This window comes from Dendrobates tinctorius, unplaced genomic scaffold, assembly GCF_039654945.1.
Source record: "Dendrobates tinctorius isolate UK_male_01 unplaced genomic scaffold, ASM3965494v1 ptg000071l, whole genome shotgun sequence".
Taxonomy (NCBI): domain Eukaryota; kingdom Metazoa; phylum Chordata; class Amphibia; order Anura; family Dendrobatidae; genus Dendrobates; species Dendrobates tinctorius.
Window position 1 is genome coordinate 632,515 of NW_027361739.1, and position 19,400 is coordinate 651,914.

General features: G+C 41.6%; 1 protein-coding gene across 1 annotated transcript in view; it reads left to right on the plus strand.

The window, feature by feature from the left end:
- Window positions 1-19,400, plus strand: part of MYO1D (myosin ID) — a 107,624-nt gene that overhangs the window by 68,759 nt on the left and 19,465 nt on the right. Inside the window, exons 10-20 of the mRNA XM_073582309.1 lie at window positions 4,823-4,937; window positions 5,058-5,228; window positions 8,681-8,751; window positions 8,864-8,938; window positions 10,057-10,189; window positions 10,648-10,814; window positions 10,984-11,191; window positions 11,280-11,503; window positions 11,587-11,731; window positions 12,754-12,858; window positions 14,391-14,504. Coding sequence (XP_073438410.1) covers window positions 4,823-4,937; window positions 5,058-5,228; window positions 8,681-8,751; window positions 8,864-8,938; window positions 10,057-10,189; window positions 10,648-10,814; window positions 10,984-11,191; window positions 11,280-11,503; window positions 11,587-11,731; window positions 12,754-12,858; window positions 14,391-14,504 — 1,528 coding nt within the window. The remainder of the gene's footprint in view (window positions 1-4,822; window positions 4,938-5,057; window positions 5,229-8,680; window positions 8,752-8,863; window positions 8,939-10,056; window positions 10,190-10,647; window positions 10,815-10,983; window positions 11,192-11,279; window positions 11,504-11,586; window positions 11,732-12,753; window positions 12,859-14,390; window positions 14,505-19,400) is intronic.

Consider the following 19,400-nt stretch of genomic DNA (forward strand, 5'->3'; position numbering starts at 1 on the left):
CATGCATGCTACATACATACTACATACATACTACATACATACTACATACATACCACATATATACTACATACATACTACATACATACTACATACATACCACATATATACTACATACATACTACATACATACTACATACATACTACATGCATGCTACATACATACTACATGCTACATACATACTACATATATACTACATGCATGCTACATACATACTACATGCTACATACATACTACATATATACTACATACATACTACATACATACATACTACATGCTACATACATACTACATATATACTACATGCATGCTACATACATACTACATGCTACATACATACTACATATATACTACATACATACTACATACATACTACATACATACTACATGCATGCTACATACTACATGCTACATACATACTACATATATACTACATGCATGCTACATACATGCTACATACATACTACATATATACTACATACATACTACATACATACTACATGCATGCTACATACATACTACATGCTACATACATACTACATATATACTACATGCATGCTACATACATACTACATGCTACATACATACTACATATATACTACATACATACTACATATATGCTACATACATACTACATATATACTACATGCATGCTACATACATACTGCATGCTACATGCATGCTACATACATACTACATACATACTACATGCTACATACATACCACATATATACTACATACATACTACATACAATACATTCATACAATACATACATAGACATACAGTACATATAACATAGAGTAACATACTTACCAATACTTGTCACATTGTTCCCCGAAGCCATTGTCTTTTACGGAATAAATATTAACATAACAAACCACAAAAATACTCACCCACGATCCGAAGCAGTCCACGAGTGTGTCCCACGACGATCTTGGGTAGAGAACTGCAGCATCAGCTGTTGCTGCCGTTCTCTACGGGCTGCAGGAATCCAATGACGGAAGGTAGGTATCCTTCCGCACTGTATTCCTCCGCCACTTTAAAAAAAAAAAGTCCCTAGTCTCACTTTATGCCATTGCTGTGTGGGAAATTCCCACGCAGCAATGGCATAAAGTGAGACTAGGGACTTTTTTTTTTTAAAGTGGCGGAGGAATACAGTGCGGAAGGATACCTACCTTCCGTCATTGGATTCCTGCAGCCCGTAGAGAACGGCAGCAACAGCTGATGCTGCAGTTCTCTACCCAAGATCGTCGTGGGACACACTCGTGGACTGCTTCGGATCGTGGGTGAGTATTTTTGTGGTTTGTTATGTTAATATTTATTCCGTAAAAGACAATGGCTTCGGGGAACAATGTGACAAGTATTGGTAAGTATGTTACTCTATGTTATATGTACTGTATGTCTATGTATGTATTGTATGAATGTATTGTATGTAGTATGTATGTAGTATATATGTGGTATGTATGTAGCATGTAGTATGTATGTAGTATGTATGTAGCATGCATGTAGCATGCAGTATGTATGTAGCATGCATGTAGTATGTATGTAGTATGTATGTAGTATGTATGTAGTATGTATGTGGTATGTATGTAGCATGTAGCATGCATGTAGTATGTATGTAGTATATATGTGGTATGTATGTAGCATGTAGTATGTATGTAGCATGCAGTATGTATGTAGCATGCATGTAGTATATATGTAGTATGTATGTAGCATATATGTAGTATGTATGTAGCATGTAGTATGTATGTAGCATGCAGTATGTATGTAGCATGCATGTAGTATATATGTAGTATGTATGTAGTAGGTATGTAGCATGCATGTAGTATATATGTAGTATGTATGTAGCATATATGTAGTATGTATGTAGCATGTAGTATATATGTAGTATGCATGTTGCATGCATGTAGTATATATGTAGTATGTATGTTGCATGTAGTATATATGTAGTATGTTGCATGTAGTATATATGTAGTATGAATGTAGCATGTATGTAGTATGTAGTATGAATGTAGCATGTATGTAGTATGCATGTTGTATGTATGTAGCATGTAATTTTTTTTTTTTTTTTTCATTCAACACATTAGCCGGATGATGGGACTACTACTGTCCCATCATTGGCTAATGTGTCAATCACTGTCATGGTAGCAGGCATCGCCCGATGGGACTTGTAGTCCCATCGGACGATGCCTGCACAGACCCCCGAAGCCGGCACAGCCCCCCGGAGCCTGCACAGCCCCCCGGCAGGCCGGCACAGCCCCCCGGCAGGCCGGCACAGCCCACCGGAGCCTGCACAGCCCCCCTGGCAGGCCGGCACAGCCCCCCGGCAGGCCGGCACAGACCACCGGAGCCTGCACAGACCCCCTGGCAGGCCGGCACAGCCCCCCGAAAGGCCCGTACAGACCCCAGAGAGGCTGTACAAGGGAAAAACAGGATTTTTCTTATTCCGATACCGGAAGTCCCATAGACTTGAATGGGACTTCCGGTATCGGAATCGGCGATACCGATACTTTTTTTTAAGATCGGCCGATCCATTCCGATCCGATACTTTGAAGTATCGGACGGTATCGCTCAACTCTATTCGTGACGCCACCTGTGGTGTTTGGCAAGGGAGGTGTTAAGCCGACGCTGCAGACAGATCCTCCAGGACAGATGGTGTGGTGCAGCAATGATGTTATAGCCCTCCACGGGCAGGGCTGTTGTCCCAGGGCAGTGTAGATGTGGAGACACTTAGATGGTGTAGTGTTTTGCGCAAGGGATGTAGCAGTGCCAGGCGGACGGACGCAGGAAGGAATGGAGGACACCAGGGCATGTAGTTCCAAAGCTTTACTCACAGTCTGTAGTGCCCGCTTCTGTGCCGTGTCCTCCGGGTCAGGAACTCAGTCAACCCCAGGCAAGATGGAAGGCTCCCTTCCACGCTCCGCCAACTTATGTGCCTTTTCTGAACGTCTCCTCTATATCGCCTTTAAGTGTGAAGATCTCCTAGTACTGACAGATGTTCCCAAGAACTCTACTTGTACGGCAGACAGCTGTAGCCTACTTCGGGGACTCTATACTCCTAAGTCCTGGCTCTCTATCCGTGTTGCTGCTGTTGTGCCCTCAAGTCTTAGATGGGAGTAGTGCATTTACAGCCCACTACTCCACCAGTGTCTGCTGCAGAACCATTAGTGTCCATACAACCTCAGGGACCGGGCCCCGGCCTTGCGCTTAGAACTTCTAGGCAGGGTTCTTCCTGTAACCCACGTCCTCTGTGTTCCCTTATACTCCTACGTTCCGTACTTGTCTTTCTCTCCTATGGAAGCTCAGGCTTCAGTTCAATGTCTTTCTCAATCTTTCCTTTCCCGTGCCAGCTGGCTCAGGTCACTGAGGCAGCTGCAGCACTCCTTCCTCCATCCCTCTTCCAGGGATCCCCACTCCTCTCCGAGTGGCTTCCTCTCTCAGTCTCACTCACCGACTGACCTGTAATCCTAAACCATCCCACTCTTTTATGTATTCTCAACTCCACCCACCTCCCAGCACGTCTAGTATTCCAAGCAGGGAACCACCAAAGGTGCTCTGCTTCTCTCTAAGCAAGGAGCCGCAATGTGGTTTTGCTGAACTACTCTATTGTGTGGGGTGCGAGTGTTGGAGCGTGGTCAGGAGCCCCCAACTTACCTGGACCTGGATGGTGGGGCACCACACCTTAGGAAAAGGTGCAGTACCTCTGTGGCGACCGAGTCTCAGGGGCGCCACAGGTGTATGTCCAATTGTTGAGAACGGAGCTCTGAAATGACTCGTCAGAATGGGGCCGCCATAGATAGTTGAGTAGAGCACCTGGCTTTTTCCATCAGTGCCCTTGAGCACGCACGGAGTGATAGCATTGTTTTTATGCCAGAAAACAGATATACATGGGTTGATAAATTGTCCTAGATGTCCCTAGAAATGGTTTGCTGGAGCCCAAATGTTTTGTATATGCTCACACAACAGATGTATTGTAAAAACGTCTGCAACTGCCACCAGGGAATGAAGATGTCCATGCATGTGCTTCAAGAAAAAAACATTCAAATTAATTTTATGCAGAAATTCCTTTCACTTAATCCATATAGTTAATCTGTAAAGAGATGGACATACGGCTCATTTCCGCCCTTGAAGAACAAGTATAATGTTATGTAGTGTAATGTAAATTATGATGTATGCTAAAGGTGATGGGATAGCAGGAGTTAATGGTTGGCACTAGCCCAGAGTAGTTGGGGCTAAGCAGAAAGGAAAGAGACAGTTTCCTGTAGTATCAAAAGTTGTGGTGAATTAGTGAGGAATAGTGTAGACAGAGAACCAAGTAAATAGAGAGAAGAGAAAGGGATTGAATTTGTGTGAGGAAAACATTACCCATTATCAAGGAAACATTTGAGATGCTATGTACCCGCTATCTACTGTATATAACATTCCCTAAGGTAATCTTGGGGTTCTCCCTCCTTGAAATGTCAAACATCTGGTCCTGGCCAACCAGCCACATTGGTTACATGCGGCCTGCACAGTCGTACCGCCCTCACAGCACAAGTCCACACACCCAGCCAAGACTCCCACCTTCATGTAACGTGTCTGGTCGCAAGAGATGAGTACCTCACCCACGGCTACCGCCCGAGCCACGATACACATCCCTGACATAGCTGAAATCTCAATAGAGCTGAACAGATGGGATCTATTAAAAGGAAGTAATACATTTTTGTCTTGCCTTTGGAAAATCACTTTTTTTCAATATGTGACCCCAGGTTGAGTTGTTTTTGGTGACCTCTCTTATAGTTGTGTTGTTTCCACTGTCTGATGACTTCTCCTTCTCCTTTCAGCTTTGAACAGTTCTGCATTAATTATTGTAATGAGAAACTGCAGCAGCTCTTTATCCAGCTCGTCCTGACCCAGGAGCAAGAGGAATACAAGAGGGAAGGGATTCCCTGGAAGCATGTAAGTGGTCACATCATTCACTATGGAGGACATGTCTCATCCTGAGCCGTTTCCTTACTACGGTTCGTAGTGGCGATGATCTGTTGGCTTCTCATATGTTCCCTTTTTTTCATCTCGCAGATAGATTATTTTAACAACCAAATCATTGTGGATTTAGTGGAGCAGCAGCATCGTGGAATCATATCGCTGCTGGATGACGCCTGCATGAATGTGGGCAAAGTGACGGACCCCATGTTCCTGGATGCACTAAACAAGCAGCTCGGCAAACATGCCCACTACTCCAGCAGGAAGGTAAGGATAGTCAACTGAAGGAAGGCTGATGGGTAAAGACAACGTCTATATTATTTCTTATCAGATGAAGTAGACTTCATAGTGGGGTTCTGTATAGGGTGGTGTTACTACTGAAACATCTGGTTGCTGCCACCTCTAGTGATCAGCTGTTCTTGCCAATAGAAGCCATTAGCACCATTCTGCATGGACGTTCACCATTACATTTGTAACATGTTCATGCCAAATTCTCAAAAGCAAAAGGCCTAATTACAGCACGAGACCCCCTCTAATACCCCAGTGTCAAATATATAGTCTGACGTTCAAGGCAGCATCAGCATGGATTCTTTTTATGTTGTTCATGGTTTCTCCTGATACTTTGGGTTTTCCATCTAAAAAAAAAAAAAAGTTCAAGTATGTTAACAATCTAGGAAACTAGCTCCAGTTTGTAAGAGAGGTAAACTCTATTATGAGCCCCCAAAAGCCCATTGTAATCTAATGGGTGTACAAGACTGTAGAAACTGCTAGGACCATAACAATGAGGGGACATAAACAGTATCACTATTTATTTTTATTTATGTAAGCAGTTGAATAGCTGTGTAGGTGAATGCCCTGCCAAAAAATGCTACCTTTTTTTTTTTTTGTAGAGACCCAATGTTCCAGTTATGAGAAATCTAATATGGAAGCCATATGTAAATCAAGCAGGAAGTGCACTGGGGGAGTGTCGGAGCACTTAAAAGAAGCAGGTGACACACCCAATGCACTTCTAGCCTAATTTGCCAGCCACTTGTACTTTAGATTTCTCATGACCTGCACATCAGATCTCTACAGAAAATCATTATCATAGGAGAATTGGCGCCTAGATAGCTATACCATTACTTCCGCCGTATGTACAAACATTCAAAAGGGTTCACTTAAAAAAGAAGTTTTCTGAATTTATGATAAAATAGCCAACGGCAGGAAATGGGTTAAATTAAAAGAATTACAACAAAAAATGTATTCACCATATTAATCCCCGCTGTCACAACAGTCCTCATTAGGCATTGCTTACTTATAGCGATCACATGCAATCATCATTGAGGTCAGTGGTCACTGCATGAAGTTAGCAAAGACCAGCCGGGATCACTGCAGTGGTAGCTTAATGAATAGGTGAGCAGAGTTGTTTTTAACCTTTTTCCTGCTCTTTGCTGAATTTTTATAAAGCATGTTATGTCCAATTTATACATAATGGGAAGTCAGTAAACTCTTTATTTCTCCAGACAAGCAAGATTTCAGGTTCAGTACCTAGCCACTAAAGGGAGCCGCTTGTATGAAAGTTAACATTGCTTTAAGTTCAGTACCGGCTTACTGGAGGCACTAGTCTAAAGGGTCTGATGAGTAAAATAAATAGCTGATAGAGGTGGATCCAGTGCACATATACCTAATACCCAAATAAATGGAAACCACTTCATATTGCTTGTATCAGTGCCATTTATCAGTAACTACACAATGATGTCTGCACTTATGTTTTCCTCCTGGAACAATGTGCTAGTATACATAGCATTTGCATCTACGTATTAATACTCCAGTGTTTTTTCCTCTGACATGCTATTTAAAGACTATTGACATGGAAAAAATGACTTTTATGCATGTTAGGGGTTACCATTGGTTAATTAAATTGCACTAAATATCAGTCTGCAATATTCATTCCATCATTCATTTTCAGAATCCCTGAAATGCATTTTTGTAGCTTGATCTCCATTTTCTTGTGGGAGTGTCTCTCCCAGGAATATAGGCTGGATATGAGATTTATGCATATTGAGGGTGCTGCTGTCTTCTTTACCTAATATATCAGCAAAGTTACTATCAGGCGTTTATTTACTCTTCATGTGCTTTCCTCCTTTTCTGTTGCCTGTTTTCTCTGCCCTCCCCAAGACTGTAAATACTTTCACACCTGTCCTTGGCATTGAGATTTGTATACATCCCCTTCCCTACCTGCTGTTATTTCTAACACTAAAAGTAGGAAGGAGGAGGGCAGAGAGAGATATTCCAAAACCAGGAGCTCAGACAAATTTTGTAACATTTTGGCAGAGCACTAGTTAGAAGACTTTGGCTCTGTTCACATATCTGTTTATGTTTTCTGTTTAATTTAGAACAGACAAGTGGAACAGATAAATAGAATTGTCATCTTGTGATGTCCTGTTTTACTAAAACAGAGGGTACCTGTTGATTTATATGGGGTGCTATACTTTCCATTTGTTGCTCATTTTTAGTAAAAAAAAAAAGTACTGCAGTTCATTCTAAAAATAATTAGATTCTCAAGTAATAAGCAATCCCTATAAATTGTAGTGTAATATGGTGGAACTATACAGATACAAGGAAATAAACTAATTATATATAGTGTGCAGTTACTCAGAGGGTGATGCCTCCATAACAAGAAGAATTGTATCCAAATACATTATAATAATGGAAGAAAAAGAAAATCCTGATGTTCTTCCACAAATTGTCTCTCCAGAGAGCAAGAGGACTAGAACTCTCTAGTGCCACCTATAGGAAGTAGCGATCCTACAAGTCACTATGACTCTCTAACGAGCCTTGTCACATGACTTAGGATTGAAGACAAAACCAAAAAGATGATGTTCCTAAACGTTCCAGCAGAGGGCGCCTGGATCCCTGCTGATTGACTTGCTGGGGTTGTGCAGGGATCAATCTGTGAGAGATGATGTCATGTCTAGCCAATGGACATTGTGCACTGCTGTCGCCTGATTTACAGGCCTATTGGTATTCCAGACTTTGAAGCGTCCGGCTCTAACACTTTACTGTGGAATTTTGGGATTTTTTTTGTGTGTTAAATGTCAACAAAACAGAGAATGGGTCTAAGTATTTTCTATAAAGAGGCTATTTTCCTTCAGAATTTCCCAACTGTTTGATATTATCCACCACACTGAGCAATTGCTAGTCAGTTCTTGCCATTCAAGAACTTCTTCAGTCATTGGAGGCACAAACGTTGCAAGATTTTAGTGTATATGTGCAGATCTGATTGATTACAACATCATAACCAGGGTTGAGGGGTTGCATTGGCAGGGCATCTAACAAATGCATTATAGACCCATGAACTGACCGTTGGGCATCTTGGCTTGACGCTTGGCTTATGTAAAGCCAGAGGTGGAACAACCACAGGTCGTTAGCTATAGGTGGTGCAGAAGGTTTAGTTGCACCAGGACATGACTGCCTCGAGGCTTGCGTTATGCCAAGTGTCAGGCCAAGATTGCAAAAGGTCGGTTCACAGGTCCAGAATACATAGGTGAAATGCCCAAGTGTTTCGAGCCCTCAACTCGAGTTATGAAGGTTATTATTAATTGGGTTTCAGGAACGAAATTGCAACACCAAGAAAGAAAAGTTGTGGAATTATGGAAATTACGGGATGAGTAGACTGTGCAAATGAAGTCTAGAGTATTTTGTATTATTGGTTCTATGTTAAATCTTTGTCTTTTAAGGTATGTGCAACAGATAAAGCTTTGGAATTCGACAGAGATTTCCGAGTTCGACACTATGCCGGAGATGTTGTGTGAGTATTGGGGAGCCACAGTAGCATCAAGTGAGCTCAACATCTGTCCAAACATTTGGTTGTGGAGATGTTTACGTGGATGTTTTGTGATGTTCTTGTATTTTCATTCCAGTTACTCTGTGGTGGGATTCATTGATAAGAACAAGGACACGTTATTTCAGGACTTCAAGAGACTCATGTACAACAGGTGAGAAGAAGCTATGGTGTCTTTGTGTGCGGACTATAAAGAAGCCCATTGTGGTCATCATACAGTAGAACAGATGGTCCTGTTACATGTTACTGTTACCTATCAATGCTCCTGATTATCTCAGATAAGTGATTTCTGATATGGCAGCTCACACCATTATTGATGGATAAGGACAGGGGTGGACATGCCATAGGTGCAACCTGTGCAGCCACTCCAGAGATAAAGGAGCCAACTGCGATCTTCAAAGCAGGTGGAATTGTGCATTATGATGAGCTGTTGGACTGCAAAGGGCCCATATATCTGTCTGTACCCACTCCTGGATCAGGATATACAGTCATGTCCAAAAGCGTTGACACCGTTGCAATTGTTCCAGAAAATGAAATATTTCTACCCGAGAGTTATTGCAATTACACGTGTTTTTTATATACCAGTTTATTTCCTTTCTGTTTATTGGAACAACACAAAAAACAGAGGAAAAAAAAGGCAAATTGGACATAATTTAAAAAACAAAACAAAAGTGGACCGGATAGAATTGTTTGCACCCTCCACGTAATATTTGGTTGCACATCCTTTGGAATAAATAACTGCAATTAATCACTTTCCATAACCATCAACATACTTCTTACACCCAAAACATCTTTGAACCGCCACCACATTTGACTGTAGGTACTGTGTTCTTTCTTTGTAGGCCTCATTCCATTTTTGGTAAACAGTAGAATGATGTGCTTTACCATAAAGCTTTATCTTGGAGTCAACTGTCCACAAGACGCTTTCCTGGATTTTGGCTTACTCACATACATTTTGGCACACTGCAGTCTAGCTTTTTAATGCCCGTGTTAACAATGGGTTCCTCCTTGGTCTGCTACCATACCGTTTCATTTCATTGACATTTTCGACAGATAGTTCACTCTGATGCACCCTGAGCCTTCAGGACACTTGAATTTTATTTTCTGGAACAATTTCAAGGTTGCCAACACTTTCAACCATGACTATATACATTGGCCTCACTTGATTCATCAGTTCTACAGAAATGCACAACAAACTGTGTGTCATGTTTGTGAGACCCCTAGATAAACTTTATTATTTGATGTTGTGTTTGCTTTGTATTCCATTTTTAGTGCTAATCCTGTGCTGAAGAATATGTGGCCAGAAGGGAAGCTGAGCATCACCGAGGTCACAAAGCGTCCACTGACTGCAGCTACATTATTCAAAAACTCCATGATCGCCCTGGTGGACAACTTGGCATCAAAGGTATAAAAAAGACGAATGCCATGTTTTACTGCCATGTGACCTCTGTGTACAGGAGTAATGCCTAGACTTCAATGTTTGACTCTAACCCTAAAAAAGTTGAACTCCAATGTATGAACTTTGTTATTTTATACCTTCTATCAAAGTGTTCCTATCAGTTTTTTTTATTTCGGTGTTAGTTTTGTAACTATATTGGATTACTTTACTTGTTGTGATCTTCACTTACAAAGTGTATTATAGTCCAGAGCGGCACTCACATTTTTTTTTAGTCTTCAGTCCTGTAATCTCAAATCAAACTCAATGCCTATATTGCATTTAGTATGGTGATTTACATTATGGATTATGTAGAATTTATACCATGGATTGATTGTATCATCATTTAATATAGGAAAGGCATTTGTAATGTAAAAAAAAAATCTATTCTTCCCTACCTGACCCTGTATCCTCTCATGATGTCTCAGGAGCCATATTATGTCAGATGCATTAAACCAAATGACAAAAAGTCTCCATCTCTATTTGATGAGGAGCGATGCAAACACCAAGTGGGGTATTTGGGCTTACTGGAGAATGTCCGCGTCCGACGAGCTGGTTTTGCATATCGTCAGGTGTATGAGAGGTTTCTTCACAGGTAAGTGTAATTCTTTTTACTTTCCTTCTACATACATTATGACTTAACAGGTTTCTATCACATGGAATGGGAGGGTTGGGTGATATTTGGTGAGGACATGTCCAATATGTCCTTGAGGTCTTTACATTCTGTACCATTCATCATCTATCTTTTATGTCCACCTCTCCAGGTACAAGATGATTTCCCAGTTGACTTGGCCGAACCACGACTTGCCTTCAGACCAAATTGCTGTACAAAAACTCTTGACGGAGTTCGGCTTCCACCAGGATGCGGCCTACGGAAGAACCAAAGTGTTTATTCGCACCCCACGTACCTTGTTTTCCCTGGAAGAGAAACGGAGCGAGATGTTGATAAGAATCATCCTCTTCCTGCAGAAGGTATGATGGAGTCTACCTGAAGCATTGATGATTTCTTTGGTATACATGCTATATTTGGAATCTAAGTTCATTCTTGTTATTCCTGCAGATATGGAGAGGAACACTGGCCCGCTGGAAATATAAGAGAATGAAGGCCGCCCACACAATAATGCGCTACTATAGACGCTACAAAGTGAAGTCCTACATTCTTGAGGTGGTCCGGAGGTTCAGCGGGGTACGGAACAGCAGAGATTACGGGAGGAATGTAAAATGGCCAACACCTCCAAAGGTTCTCCGACGATTCCAGGAATGTATGCAGATCATCTTCAACAGGTACTTGGGATGTCTCATTGAATTTAGCAAATTGTCAGTATGTTGTCACCAAATTAGCAGATCGTGCAATCTCTTTATTTCAGATGGAGAGCATATCAGATAATAAAGGGCATACCTCCTGCTGACATACCAAAAATCAAGGCTAAAGTTGCCGCTTTTGAAAATCTTAAGGGGCATAGAGCCGATATGGGTCTTCAGAGGAGCTGGGAAGGGAACTATTTGTCGTTGGTAAGTGCTAGTGAAGAACACACGTCTGTCTATGAACATCACTTTCCAGTAACTTATTTAAAGGGTTTTTCCATCTTCCTTTTTTCAAGAGTGCGCAGCTTCACATCCTACCAACTTCCTGATTGCTGGAAGGTCGTGGAGTCCTACTGTTCAGACCAGCCGCATTGTCACGCTGCTGGCCAAAAGTGTGTGCTCCCAATGGTGTTATAGGTGTTAGCTCTGCATCATCAGAAGTGCAGTGCAAATGTAGGTGGCTGAGATCCAAGGCTAGCAGTTCCTGCCAATGATCACAAGCCATCCTCGGTGCAGCACTTACAAGCTCATTATGAAACAGCTTGTAATCACTGCGCAAGTTCAGCCACCATTGATGTTCATTAATGGTGGCCAATCCCTTGCCAGTGAGCAGAAAATAATAAAATATAAGTAAAGATTTAGGGAGAAAGGGGACAAAACGTTAATAACTGCTAAATTACAAAGCTGCCTCTGTCTAAGGGCTCATTCAAACATCATTTTTTGTAACATACAAAAACAGACCGATTATTTTGATAAGCCTCTGATCAGAGTTTGATAAAAGTGTAGTCTGAATGTCATCGTTTTTTCTCGTAGGTCATAAATCAAAAAGAATAGTTTCTCCACCTTTTCCTTTTTGATAGTCTGTGAAAATCGGACTGCACTTGTATGTCATCTGAGTGTGATCCGATTTTTTTTTTTCATGGAGCCATTGACTTGCATTGCTGATGTTGATCCAACACATGGATAAAAATTGGAAAATTTGAATGGTTTCATAAACCATCACAATTACGAGTGAAAAACATGGATAGCACTCGCACTTGAAAATCCTATGTCTGAATGAACACTCAGAGGATGAGAATAACCATTTAGTACCTTATTTATTCTATGCCATTCCCTAGATACTGCTCATATTCCACTCCAAAGCTGCACTTACAATTCATCAGGCTACAGAGCTGTATTCTCTCAGCATTTATTCAGGGTCAAAAAGTCATATTTCCTTTCTGTTACAGAAACAAGAAAACAGTCAAGATTCTGGGTTCTTTGTATCTCGGGCAAGTGAGCTACAGAGGAAAGACAAGTTCATGCAACCTCTCTTCTCCTGTAATGTGCGCAAGGTATATACATACATCTGGATAGCTGTGGGATAAAGAATTTGGGAAGCTGATCAGGTGCCTAAGGGGTAACGGTTCTTATTGTGGAGAGTGACAAGCCAAGCCTGGCATGTCTGTGTGAGGAGACTTATAAGCCATGCATGCTTCTCTGGAAAATTAAATGTGCAAATTGTCTCTTCAGTGAGGAAGAGGACTAGAACTCTGGCGCCACCTATTGGAAGCAGCAATCCTAAAAGTCAATATCGACTCAACGAGCCTTCCAGTTAGCACTCACGAAGTTTCATTTACATGGCACAATGCAGAACTATAGCTAGGATTTCCTTCATTCAGGGCAAAAGGTTCAATATACTGCTCCCAAGCACTAAGGCCCCAGCAAAATGGCTTGTTGGCGATGTCACTTGATGTTTTCCTTTTGATTACAGTCCCTTGATTAACCTTTAGGACATGTGCACACAGAGCTTTTTTAGGAGTTCAAAAGCCAAGTTTTTCTTCAACCAACTCCTCTGTTTATTTTTCCTGGCGCGGTTTTCCAAGAGGTTTTGGAGAGCTCTTTATTTTCTTGAAGCATTCTTTTCAGCATTGTGAAAGGACAGTGTCTAAATTAGAGAGGTTACCTTTAGGATCTTTTACAAAGAAGTCACAGGCACTTTCTTTTTTTTTTCTTCACCAGGCATTTTTTTTCGAAACCTCTTCAATAAACAAAGAAAAGCACAAACACTCTTCATATAACAAACCGAGTAAATTTCCCAGAGAAATGAATTGTATTTTCACACTGAGTCTTTTTGGAGCAGAAACTGAGCGGATACTCTCTAAATCTTTCTCAAAGACACAAAAGTCCTCAAAAACTTTGAGTTTTTGCATTAAAAAATGCCACAAAAAGACTCTGTGTTCACAAACCCTAAAAGTTTTTCAAGCGGGTTTTCTTGAGCATTTTGGAGATGATTCTCTTGGAAAAAAAATCCTCAAAAACCTCTGCGTGAACATGTAGGAGCTATAACAGGGAAATACTTGCTATGTATTTTTCGTAGAGATCACTTAATCAAGAAACATTGTAGAACTTTTTATGCCGTGCCTTTGCAGGGTTGTAATCCAGTGTTTTAGAGGGTCGTTTTGTCAGTAGTGATGGCAAAGTAAATGGAAAAGAATGAGTATCCATGTTCTCAATAGCATGGGATGACTGTGTGCAGCGGATAGGAATGAGGGACTAAGACTAAAGCCCCCGCTAGCGAGATCGCTGCTGAGTCAGAAGTTTTGTGACGCAACAGTGATCTCACCAGCGAGATCGCTGTGTGTGACACTGACCAGCGACCGGCCCCCCTGCCGGGTATCGCTGATCGTCCTGGAATGGCCAGGACATTTTTTTGATTGCTGGTCTCCCGGTTGCCAGCACGCATCGCTGCGTGTGGCAGGCGGGAGACCAGCGAGCTGGTAACTAAGGTACACATCGGGTTTCTAAGCGGTGCGTCGCTGGTGCGTCGCTATGTGTGATGGGGCCCTAAGTTCTCTTATCTGATTGTCTCCTTTTCTTTGCACAGGTCAACAGATTTAATAAAGTAGAAGATCGGGCTATCTTTATAACTGATAGACACCTGTATAAACTGGATCCCAAAAAGCAGTATAAAGTCATGAGCAGCACTCCTCTTTATAATGTAAGTGATTAATGCTGCCAAGTGGGGAAAGTTACTTGTTTATTTTGCATTGGTTATCCAACAGCTTAAAGGGCTTGTTCAGGACCGGACAAAATTGGGACCATGGCTGTTGATAATTAAAGATAAGAAAATAGGCACTACTTATCTGTTGAATCCCCTATCGGTGCAGCAGATCCTCTCTTCAGCCCCACACCAGTATTATTTATAAGGTTGCAGCAGTTAATGTCCCATCTACAATACGTAACCACTGCAGTCAATCACTGACCATAGTAATGATGCTGATGTGCGGGGAAAAATAGCAAAGATACCCGCACCATATATCAAAAATCCACCTCTATGTCCTGTGCCTTATGGATGTATTGTTCCACCATACAGTAGGGATCTCTGGTACAACGCCACAGTCGTCAATCCAAAAATGTGCAAAAAAGAAAAGTGGCACTCACAATCCTTTTGAAAGATCCTTTATTCAGCAAAAATGAAAATATGTATGCAGGAGAGTAATGACCACATAAAGGACGACAACTGTTTCACACCTTCCTGTGCTTCAACGGGTCCTAGAATGGGGGAGAAGTGACGAGGAGCCATCTTAAATCCTAGCTCCTCCCCAACTATTGCTGCATTTGTAATTAGTTTTTGATCTTGACCTGCTCAACCAATTTTTAGGTTTCACCTTTAGTCGGTTATGGACCAGCTTGACCTTGAGGTCAGTGCTTCTCCTAAATGAGACCAAAGGTTTACATGCTACCACCTCAGCAATGTCACTATCTTTTTCTAGGCTGTGCCAATGCTAATGGCTGCATGAATCTGCCTGTCCATTGTGCTATATTTAAACGTGTATATTAATCTCTGTATTCTCTTACGTTCCAGCGATTGATTACCTTTTAGTAGATCATTTTGGGTGAAAGAACAGATTCTGTCCAGAGCCGTATTCAGAAGTGTCTCCAGATAGCCCCTCTTAATGAACCTATTTTTTAGGTCTGCTATTCTTATTAATTTTTCTGAGTCTTACGAATTGGCTGAACTGAAGAGATCTTTAAGTATGGATAGAGTGGGCACTTCTGTGCTACAACAGAGATTTCTTGGAAGAGGATTTTCTATGGGTATCTGTTATTACAGCCCCCTCACAGACCTGAACCTTCACATCCAAAAATTCTAAAACTGATCTTCCAAAATTGGAAGTAAATTTCATATTCATTGTGTTTGCCCAGTTCAGATAGATCACAAAATTGTCTAATTGGTCCTGAGTACCAGACGACACAATAAATATGTCACCGACATAGCTAAGAAATATTCGGATGTATTTAATGAATGGATTTTCTACTGAGAACATGTATCTGTCCTCCAAAGTGGCCAAGAAAAAATGTGGAAAGGCACACGCTGCTGAGGTCCCCATTGCGGTACCAGTACACTGCAAGTACCATCTGTCCAGAAATGTAAAGGCATTATGTTTTAAGATAAAACTTAAAGTCCCATATACAAAATCCACAAATTCACAACTTCATGATGCTGAGGTAGACAACACAAAAGTACGAGGAGGGCCTGGATGCCTTGCTTGAGAAACATAATTTTAGGTTATGAGTGTTGCGACATTGATCCAGGCATCTAGTCTCAATGCTGTATTGGAGTTGGGAAGGCATTTTCCCCTAATATGGGGAAAATAGCATTTGCCCCACCGGGTTTTTGCCTTCCTCTGGATCAACATGTTAGGTTTTAGATTGAACTTGATGGACTTAGGTCTACCTTCAGCCTAAAAAACTATGAAACAGAAAGCCAGTGATTGACTTCAGTGGTCACACATAGTCAACAGGACAGCCCTATAAGCCAAGTCCAGAGAGGAGCAGCGGCTGAGAGGCAGGGGGCTTCAACAGGTAATGCTTGTTTTGTTATTTTAGATCATTACCATCGTTGGCCCCAATTTTGTCTTAAACTGCACAACCCCATTAAATCAATCTATAAGTGTGTCTCTTATGAAAAGAGACTAGGAGGAGGAATTTGGCCTGAGGGGGCAGTGTGCTCGTGACTGACTCTTTTGTCCATCAGCATCATTGCTCCACATACAGAGGTAGCTTTGCTTCTACTTCATCGGAGGAGCACAGGGACACTGAAGCTGTCCAGATCCAGCAGTCGGCTAACTTCACAGCGGCGCTTACAAACTCCTTGCCTAGGATACCTGGCCACCTCTGACACACTGCACAGGTGGCCAATAACCTAAGCAAAAAAAACCTACATAGTCTGACTTCTTTATTAATAATTCATAGAAAAACTATATTGTTTCGGTGACAAGATTTGCTTTAGCTTTCCAACTTTCATGTAGAAGAATCATAAATTCTCCTGGTGAACTGATGGTCGCGGTTTCTGTGCATATGTGCTGATCTTATGGTAATAATAAGATCCATGCGAAATCTTAGCAATAAGACTCATACATTTTGTTACTTGAATTTCCAGACTTAACCCAACAGCGCCCCTTGTGGCTATATTGACGATATCATTTTACAATGAGTCCAAACCGAACAGTATGTTTTATATGATAAGTGCCCATAATTACAGTCAGCAACATTTTATAATTAGCACTTTCTACTTATATACAGCGGTTTGTTATTTACTGTTTACTTCACACATATATTTGATGGCTATATACGTTATACATGCTATGGATAGATTTTTCATCTTTTTACATTAAAACTGCAATCAGTGAAATATGAGAAGATAACCAAAATTATACTTCTATGGAAAAAGTAGCGACTTATTGAAATTGACTGGGAGTTAGTACCGTTTTGGATTGGCCTTAAAAGTAATCTGTCAGTAGGCTCAAATTTCCTAATCCATCTATATGGGTATGTAGGTCATAAGAAGCTGAATAATATATATCTTATATCTGTGATCTATTGTCTTATTCCAGAGAAATACACGTTTTTCTTAATATGTAGATGAGCTGTTAAGATCTATTGGCTGGACATAGATCTCCATGAGAGTCTGCCTCCAGAGATTATTTTAAATGAAACGGGGTGTTGCCAGTGTGAGACATGTAGATCAGGAGAGAACACTGACAGTCATTACATGTCTCACACTGGCCATGCTCCCTTTCATTTAAAATAAGCCGTGGAGGCAGATTCTCAAGGAGATCTTTGTCCGGCCCAGAGATCCTAGCAACTCATTTACATATCAAGAAATATGTAGATTTCTCAGGAATGAGACATCGGATCACAGATATCAAGGTATCATTTTATATAATTTTATCTACATGCCTATATATAGTCGGCTCAGGAGGGTTGATCCTACTGACATATTCAACCCCTTACGGCCATAGGACATTATAGTACGTCCAATGGCAGTACCCCCGCTTTGATGAGGGCTCCGGCGGTGAGCCCGCATCAAAGCCGGGACATTTTTTTCATAGTACTTTTACGATGGATCTTTATTGGGGTCCTTTTCAATTGATGGTTTAATACAGGTTGAGCACTTAGTATGCATATAATGTGTTATTTCAGCCTGTTTGTGTTTGAGTATTTCTTTTGAAAGCCGGGACATGTCAGCTGTTTTGTGCCCGCAATAGGCGCGGGTGGAATCGCGATCCACTCGCGCCTATTAACTAGTCAAACGCTGACAGCGGCATTTAACGCGCGCTTCCAGCCATCGGCTGGAAATACACGCACCGCTGACCCCCGTCATGTGATCGGGGGTCATCGGTGCGTCAGCATAACAACCAGAGGTCTCCTTGAGATCTATATGGTTGTTGATGCTGGATTGCTATGAGCGCCACCCTGTGGTTATAGCAATGCTGTAATTTTGCTACATAGAGGCGATCTGTGCATCGCCTCTATGTAGCAGAGGCGATCAAGCTATGGCAGCTTCTAGTCTCCCATGGAGACTATTGAAGCATGCCAAAAGCAAAAAAAAAATGTTTTTAAAAATATGAAAAAAATAAAACTTAAAAATTCAAGTCACCCCCCCTTTTGCCCCATTCAAAATAAAACAATTAAAAAACCACACATACACATATTAGGTATCGCCGCGTTCAGAATCGCACGATCTATCAATAAAAAAAGGATTAACCTGGTTGCTAAACGGCGTAGCAAGAAAAAATCGAAACACCAGAATTAAGGTACTGTCACACTTAGCGATGTACCAGCGATCCCGACCAGCGATATGACGCGGTCAGGATCGCTGGTACATCGCTAAGTGGTCGCTAGTGAGCTGCCACACAGGCAGATCTCACCAGCGACATCGCAGGGGACGGGGGTCGCTACTTACCTGTCACACCAGGCGATCCTGCGTCCTCCCGCCCGGCTCCACGCTTCGCTCGTCCTCACAGCAGGAAGCGCCACAGGAAGCTGACGACGAGAAACAGTCCAGCCTGTTCTCGCGCGATCAGCGATAACCAGCGGGGGAGCCGGTCGTAGGTAAGTATCAGACACAGAGATATCGCTAGCAATATCGCTATAACGTCACTAGTTATAGCGATATTGCTAGCGATATCTCTTAGTGTGACATGCCCTTTACGTTTTTTTTTTTTGTCGCCGCGGCATTGCATTAAAATGCAATAACGGGTGTTCCAAAGAACGTATCTACACAAAAGTGGTATCATTAAAAACATCAGCTCAGCACGCAAACAATAAGCCCTCACCCGAGCTGACAACACGAAAAATGACGCTACGAGTCTCGGAAAATGGCGCAATTTTTTTTTTTTTTTTTTTTTTCTTTTTAGCAAATGTTGGAATTTTTTTTCACCACTCAGATAAAAAAGAACCTAGACATGTTTGGTGTCTATGAACTTGTAATGACCTGGAGAATCAGATTAGCATTTAGTGAACCTAGCAAAAAAGCCAAACAAAAACAAGTGTGGGATTTCAATTTTTTTTTGCAATTTCACCGCACTTGGAATTTTTTCCCATTTTC